The following is a 7,669-nucleotide window of genomic DNA, read 5'->3' as shown; positions in this document are numbered from 1 at the left end:
TGTACCTGAATATGCACGATTGGAATGCATACCTTACAGAACGTAAATCTACGAGTTAACAAAACTAAGATTGCAGGTGCTATTTTCAGGCACACTTATCTGACTGATTTATTATTCCATTTAAATAAACAGGTTACCTTGTGGGGACTTGAGTTTTGTCAACAGATGGACAGTGTGAAGTAATATTCGTCCCCATAAAAATGACAAATACATAGCACACATGTACACAAGGCTCAGACTTCCTATTAGGTTTCAGTGCATTATAAGAAATCATTTGTAAAGACCTTTATTGCAATATATTGTGACCAAAACATCACAACAATAAACATGGTTGCAAAAGCTTGATATTATGTCATTAATGCTTTTTAATGCACATTGGCTGCTATGTCATGTAATAATAGGTGACATACTTCTCAGAATTAATATCCTCAATAATTCAGATTACTGTGTAATTAATGATGTAATTCTGAAAGTGGTATTAAAGTGAATGGTATTAACGTGAAAGCAATGAAGCAATAGTTGTCTGAGATGGATTTTCAAAGGGCTGCTGCCAGTTTGTTGGACAAAGTGACGCTAAAATCCAGTCCAAGTGTTTGGTGTTAACGGCTTAGAAGGATCTGCAACAGTTCATAGTTGGTACCATGCTGCTTTTAATTTACACTTGTAAATATGTTCAACATTATATTAGTACTTATAATTACTACACTGATAACTACAGATTTTAGTCCTGCAACTACAACTAAAAAAAAAGATATGTTATGTACATGTTTCCTTTTTACTAGTTCATAAATTCTTGAAAATTGGTCACTATTTTTGTCTTTGAATCATTTTCTTAATTTTAAACATCAAAAATCAGTATTTCTCTAAATTTTAGACTCAATATTTTCGAAAAATGTTCCTTAACATCAGAGCAACAGCCACTCATTTCCTTTGCACAAAACAACATCCTGGTCCATTGTGGGGAATAATGAGATACAGTACAACTCTACATGCACAGCAAAGGTAGACAGGAATTTAGCAGAGAAAACAACAGATTTGCGGGCAGACTAAGTGGTTGAGTGAACAGGTTAACAGCGCCGGGGCCATGAATGGCTGTGACAGGGAGAAAGCAGTGAGAGGCTCCAGCACTGAAGGGGGAAGTGACCCGGAAACGGTGTGTAAGTGCAGCTTGCTGGGCCCTTTAGCAAAAATCTCTCCAGAAGCACTGATGCAAGTCCACCTAAATACACATTTCTCTTATTTCTCTCACTCTTTCTGCAGAGATGCATTACTCAGCTACACTCATGCGCGCCAATGGCAAAGAAAAACAGATAGTGGGGAACCTCTGACTGTTTTCCACCCTCAGACCTGTAACAAAAACTCCTGATCCTTTTTATTTGAGCATATCTTCAGTACTTATAAAACAAATACTCTCTTTCTCTCAAATGAAAAAGTAAGACCCGTTTTTTTGGGTCAAAAATAGATATTTGAGCACCCCAAAATTGCGAAGCTATGTTACATTATAAACAGTATGGAAGCCGAGTCATACCCCAGTGACAAATCAGCCTACACTGTCTCGGTGTGATGACTTCATTAGCGTACCCTGTGCCACCTTAATGGTAGAGTGTGTGTTTTCCATGAAGAATCTTGGCCCAGCTTTTCTTGTGTGGTATGAAAATGCACATTTTGCTGCACAAAGCTGGTGACGTGTAAACTGATCAACAATTAGTGCTCAGTGTGTACTTATGCGGTAGCCTAGCCTGTCTTTAATTGTGTTTCTACTCCCATTTTTCAACCTAATTTGTTACTTCTTCATTGCAAATTATAATTGAAGTCACTAAAAAAACTATTTTGTATCTCTCTTTTTTTGTTTTTTCTAACTCGTTTTTATGATTTCATCAATATAAAAGACTCCCAAAGAGGCCCAAAGACTAGTAGACGCAAGAATGGGATTTTTTTTTTTTTTTTTAAAGGCAATTGATATCAATTTGTCGGGCTTATGTTTAAATCGACTCTTCAAAGCAGTAACTCGTGGTGTAACAGGCACTTTTCTGACAGTCACTTATAAATGTAGATTTTCTTTCACGCGTCTTCCTTTTCCAGTGTTTTCTTTATGTACTAAAGTATAACTAACATAATGAGTCTACTGCATGAGGTTGACCTGCCTTTCCAAACAGTATTGATTACTTTGCCAAAGCTTATATGTTTTTATTGTCGTATTTTAGTGTAGAGGAGAATATCTTCTTAAAGGATGTGTAATGTGAGGTTCTTTACTTCATTACTTGAATCTGTGCGACAGCACAAACTACAATGATACATTAACACATTTTACTACATTCTGTTAAAGCAGCCATAAATGGACTGAAGCAAACACAAAACACAACCAGCGTCCCGCTTTGACCGGTGGCTCACCACAAGTGACCTTCTGCTTTCTCGGGTGGATCTTGATCTCACACTAGGCTATTTCGTGCGCATGTTTTTAGCAGAAGCTCCAGCAGTGGTTTAAAAAAAAATCCTAGTCCATATGCACGTCGGTTTTTTTCTGTCCTTGGCATAAAGTGACACCACAGGAATTTTCCCCTCACACTGGCTGCTGGAATTAGTATAACAACCCAAATTGTATATGATTATGTATATTATTTAAGAACTATAATTGAAGATAATATTTTGTTATCCTCTCAGTTTAGGGTAAAGACAAGTTATGCTCCACTGTTTACATTTTTATTCGGGTTTACAGCAGATTTTTGCATCTTAAAAATGTATAATAATTAATAACCCCAGTGAATTTAATTTCAGAATAGAAGTTGCTTCCTACCCGCTAAATCGGTCTGAGCAAAGTTACTTATGAAGCAATATGCTTTCAGCAAAGAGTATTAAGATTAGGCCTTTGTTGGATACAGCAGGAAAAGCCTGAGAGTAGCTGCCCTCCTTAAAAGAGTTTGCTAGTATCTGACTTTTTGAAAACTCTTTAAAGTACAGTTCAGGCTCCTCTGAGCACATTTAACAGTGAAGAACCAGGCAGGCAGCGCAAGCGGACCACTGCTGACTCTCCGTGGGTCGGTACCCAAGACCCTGACCGAAAAGTTTCAAGTTTGCAACACGGAAATGTGTACAGCAAGTAGAGAAGGGGACCCCGTGTAACCCTCCACTGCGTGGGGAGAGGCGCCTGGTGATGACGCTGGACACTTAGGCCTTACTAAAAAACAAACAAACCCCAAAAACAAACTTTTGAAGGGTTCCCCGCTTCTGCAGGCAGAGGCTGTGGGACCTACCCATGTGATGACATTGCGGTTAAAGGGGACACACGGGTGAAGGGGAGTGACCTGTTTTGAAGTGAGCGATTTTCGGAATTCAGACCGTGTCCAGTGAGGAATTAGCTGGAACAAGTTCCGTCCGTTCGTGATGAGGGAAGCAAATGCAGCCTGGAGCCCGTGTCCAGTCGCTCCCGGTGCCCCCGGATGGGCCCGGTTGACCGGTCACACGACGGAGTTGTCCAGAGACCATTAGTTACCCGCGACTTTTGGCACTGCGGCGGGGGGGGGGACTTTCACTTTGTTGTTGCCTATGATGGTTGTCTATGATTCTGCAGTCCCTAAAACAACACAAACGTGCTTTAACTTATAACCTGGAACCAAATTCACCAGAAGAATAATCAGTATTTTTTTCAAAAAATACAATGAAGCAAACTATAAAGAAGTCTAATCTGGGAGTTCGTTTTTTTTTTTTTTTTTTTTTTTAACAACCACTTTTCTCCTGATATAGTCCAGTTTTAAGTCAACACACTGTAAAAAAAAATTGCAAATATTCCACTTTTTATTGGAAAATTCATCATTGTCACGATAGTAACAACTGCACAACTGTATTCACAGTTCAACAGTCTGTCATATGAAAGATCAAGTGGAAAAACAAACGATGAAAGTGTTTAACGGCAACAATAATAAGGCAATATAAATACAAACGAAGTGTGGCTCCAACAGAAGCTCAACACAAATGGCGAAGAGTGTTATCGCGGGCTGACCGAGTAGATGCAGCGTGACTCTGAAGGACAACACGAACGTACATTCAGTCCGATGACATTACTGCGCAAAGTACAACTGCTCAGAGGAACTCAGAGGAACTAATGCATGCACATGTTCTGACCATAAAGTTTCTATTCAAAATATCCTCGGCTTTAATAATAATAATAATAATGATGACGATAAAATAGCAATAATTATAGTAATAATAGTATAAAATCATTCGGAGAAGGACACAAGGTGGCACATGCATGTCTTGGTTTAGTCGATATGTTGATATAAAAGTGGGAAGAATTTTTATAAACTCAGACATAAAATAAAATAAAAAAACAAACAAAAGTGACAGGCTTAATCTAAAGCCAAAACAGGGGTTGACTGTACGTCGGAGTGTCCACGCACCCAAACGTCCCACACAGGGGAAATCGTCAGTCCGCATCAAACAGGCCGAAATATTTGCCAGTGTTGGAGAAATAGATGTAAGGCGCAGTCGGGTACATGACGGGGAAAGGCATGGGTAACAAACATCCGCCCAGCAGGCTGCTGTCTTTGTAAAAAGTCGGTAATTGAACGTTTTTCCCCGCCTCTGAGAAGTGCTCGGCGGCCAGCGGCCCCTCCATGTCCGTGGACAGCTGTCGCTTCAGCTTGTTGCGGCGGTTCTGGAACCAGATTTTCACCTGGGTCTCGGTGAGCTGCAGGGAGCTGGCGAGGCACGCTCTCTCCGAGCTGCTCAGATACCTCTTCATGTCAAAGGTCGCCTCCAGCTGAAATATCTGTCTCTTGGAGAAGATGGTGCGCGTCTTCTTCTTCACCATGGCTTTGGCGTGAGTGTTGGCCTGCTGCTGCTGCTGCTGCTGCTGCTCGGACGCGTCCTCGGCGCTGTGCGCACTTTGCGCCCCGGGACAGGAGCCAGCGGTCAGCGGCGGGGTGTTCTCCCCGCGGTCTGCACGATGGACCTTGGGCTTCGCTGTGAACGAAGCGACAAAAAAAAACGTGCTTTGATGCAGCGGTAAAGTCAAGCGCACACTCCTGTCACTCCGCACGCAAACGCACATGCAAAGACGCTGCAAACTTATTAAGGTAATTCATAAAAAAAATTAGAATAAAATAACGACCGCCACTCCGAGAGCTCCACCCCGACATTTTCAGAAAATCGTTTTACTCGTTACCCTCGGTCTATTATTGTGTTTGTTTATTTTCTATCCTCCATCATCCAACGTATGTTTACGCATCATTCTACTTCTAAACACGTCTATCAGCCTGGGAACGGTGTACGTGCCTTCTAAAAATGTCGCAGCCACTTTAGATGAAGTACTTCGGAGAGACAAAATAAAGTTTTCCCGGGGTTACCTGTGTCCTCCGACCCGCTGTCACGTCTCCCGCGGGCGTCCCACGCCTCCTCGTACCGCGCTTGGAAATCGCTCTCACATCCACTGTCCCTCTGCCCCTTGGACCCCTCAAAGTCTCCGCGGTGCTGCTGCTTCAGGTTGAGGATGTGGTCGATGGTGAAGGTCAAAGAAGCGCTCCGACTCGGGGCGACCTCTTTGCTCATATTCCCCGGCATTTCATCCGCTCCTCCGAGATTCGCGAAACGCCGAAGTCCCCGGACGCTTCCGAGCACCATTGCTCGTCGGCTGCGACTAGCGCGCAGAGGAGCCGGTGCGACGCTCTTCAACGACCCGGAAGACTGCGGTTTAGCAGATTTTGATTGGTGAGGTTGTGGGGCAGATGAGGGCGGGATGCAGATTTCCTTCTGGCTGCCATATTGTAGCTTTAAACACTTTTCTGTCTTCAGAATTCCTGTGGGCCAGCTCCGTGCCCCGTAGTACAAATTCAAGCCATTGCTCGGTTCCTGCTAAGCAGAGTTTTTAAACCTTGGAGTTGGCATCACCACAGGGTCATGAGCTGTCTAGGACTGATGTGTTGGTGATTTCTTCTTTTTATATTTTTTCCCCCCCTCTTTCTAACTATGTCACATCCACATCAGCTTGACAACCCTCTGACCTCTGGGGTCATGAGAATTACTGGCCCTAAAAATGGTTCAGGGGGCCACTGTCTCACCTCCAACAGGAAAGCAAAACTCTACTTTAATGCAGTAACTTCAATTTTTTCACGTTTGTATCCTGTGAGTGTTCAGTCGGCAGGATATTCTTAAAGTCTATATCCCGTGTGTGTCCTATGTCTATAATCTCTTTAATCCAGTATCCGACTTAGTCCATGAACCTATTTTAACTTAGTCTACTGGTTCAAATGTGCTTGTAAATCTTACACATTCCCTTCCTTAAATATACTAATGGTGTGTGTGTGTGTGTGTGTGTGTGTGTATATATAAGACAAATTTCATTGCTTTTACACAGGAAAGCAAACAGTCACCATCTGACAAAGGGACTGTTAGTGAGAGACCACACAACAATTTGTGCATCAATTTTATTCACATGTGAACATATCAGTGTACAAAAGTCTGTATTAAAACCCTCTTAAATTAAAAAAAGAAAAAAAGAAAAAAAAAGTGTCAGTCAAAGATTATTGCTAGTAATGTACCCATGCTCACAGCTATCAAAAGTCACAAACACCAAAATGTCTTTTCAGTAATTCGAGCTTCTACACATTGTCTTGTGGTCGAATGATAGAGTGCATAATATTCCCAAGTTATGTGTATGGGCTCAAATAAGGGTCAAAAAGACTGAGCTTGTGAAATAATGTTCAGGGAGAAGGTGTTACCCTGTGACAGAAGTTTGTTAATGCGTGGAAGGGATTTCTATTTGTGTTGCACAGTGAGGTTACACTAAGACGTAAAATGTGGCTTGTAAATCATGGCACGGATTTTTGGCTGTAAAAGCAGAACCAGAATTCTTACTTGTAAAGCAAACGTGTGTTTGAATGTAACTTCAGTGTCACACACAGTGAGGGGGAGCTTGAGTTTCACAGTTTTATGCTTTGAATCTGTACTCGTACCTTCACAAAAGCATTTTTTTTTCTTAGTGTAACCTCTCCATTGACATTTTTCAGCATTCCCAAATTTTCTCTACAGCTCCCAGTTTCTTTTTTTTTTTTCCTACACATTCACAAGCCTGTGTCAGAGTTTTTTCCACAGGTTTAGGCTGATGTACAAACACAAGTTTTGAAATGATCTCTGAACACAATTCCACAAGCTCAAAATATTACTGACCGTTAATTGTCCCTATATGTATGTGAGTCATTCTTACAATTGTGAAAAAATCATCAGAAAATAGAGCTACATATAAAGCCTGTGCGATCTTGTGTGGAATGGCCTCCATGTAGGCCTGAGGACAGGATTGTGGGCAGCTTAAACAGTCCAAAAATATCCATCATAGTTATTAAATCTAACAGTGACAAGTTTTTAAAATTAACTGAGCAAAAGCACTGATAATGGGGGGGAAATTGTCTTGTTTTGAGGATTTTTGAGAAGCTATATAGAAGGATCCTGATGACCCACTAGATGAGTGATCCACCTTGACCTAAATCTGGCTGTATTTCTCAGAAGAAACAGTTAAACTCAGGATGAATTACCCCCCGTCTATTAGCAGAAGTTCTGACTTTACAAAATCTGAACCGGAACTAAAAGGGACATTTCGGCAGCATCTTTATTTGATTCATTATTGTCCGAAGAGTCACAAGTATGCTGAGTCGCTTTAACTTCTGCTCCACCGTTAAAG

General features: G+C 41.6%; 1 protein-coding gene across 1 annotated transcript; it reads right to left on the bottom strand.

The window, feature by feature from the left end:
- Positions 1-4,420: 4,420 nt before the first annotated feature.
- On the bottom strand, positions 4,421-5,556 carry LOC120797623 (homeobox protein HMX2-like). The gene is made up of 2 exons (XM_040141446.1): positions 5,343-5,556; positions 4,421-4,959 (listed from the first exon to the last, which is right to left on the bottom strand). The coding sequence occupies exons 1-2, from the start codon at positions 5,554-5,556 to the stop codon at positions 4,421-4,423; spliced, it is 753 nt and encodes a 250-aa protein (XP_039997380.1).
- Between the last annotated feature and the right edge of the window lie 2,113 nt (positions 5,557-7,669).

This window comes from Xiphias gladius, chromosome 12 (genome assembly GCF_016859285.1).
Source record: "Xiphias gladius isolate SHS-SW01 ecotype Sanya breed wild chromosome 12, ASM1685928v1, whole genome shotgun sequence".
In the NCBI taxonomy this organism is placed as follows: Eukaryota; Metazoa; Chordata; class Actinopteri; order Istiophoriformes; family Xiphiidae; genus Xiphias; species Xiphias gladius.
This window is presented reverse-complemented; position numbering and strand designations above follow the sequence as displayed.

Coding starts and splice junctions, on each gene's coding strand:
- LOC120797623 (XM_040141446.1), bottom strand. CDS start 5,556: ATGCCGGGGAATATGAGCAAAGAGGTCGCCCCGAGTCGGAGCGCTTCT. Junction 4,960..5,342: donor CAGCGGGTCGGAGGACACAG/GTAACCCCGGGA, acceptor CTTCGTTCACAG/CGAAGCCCAAGGTCCATCGT.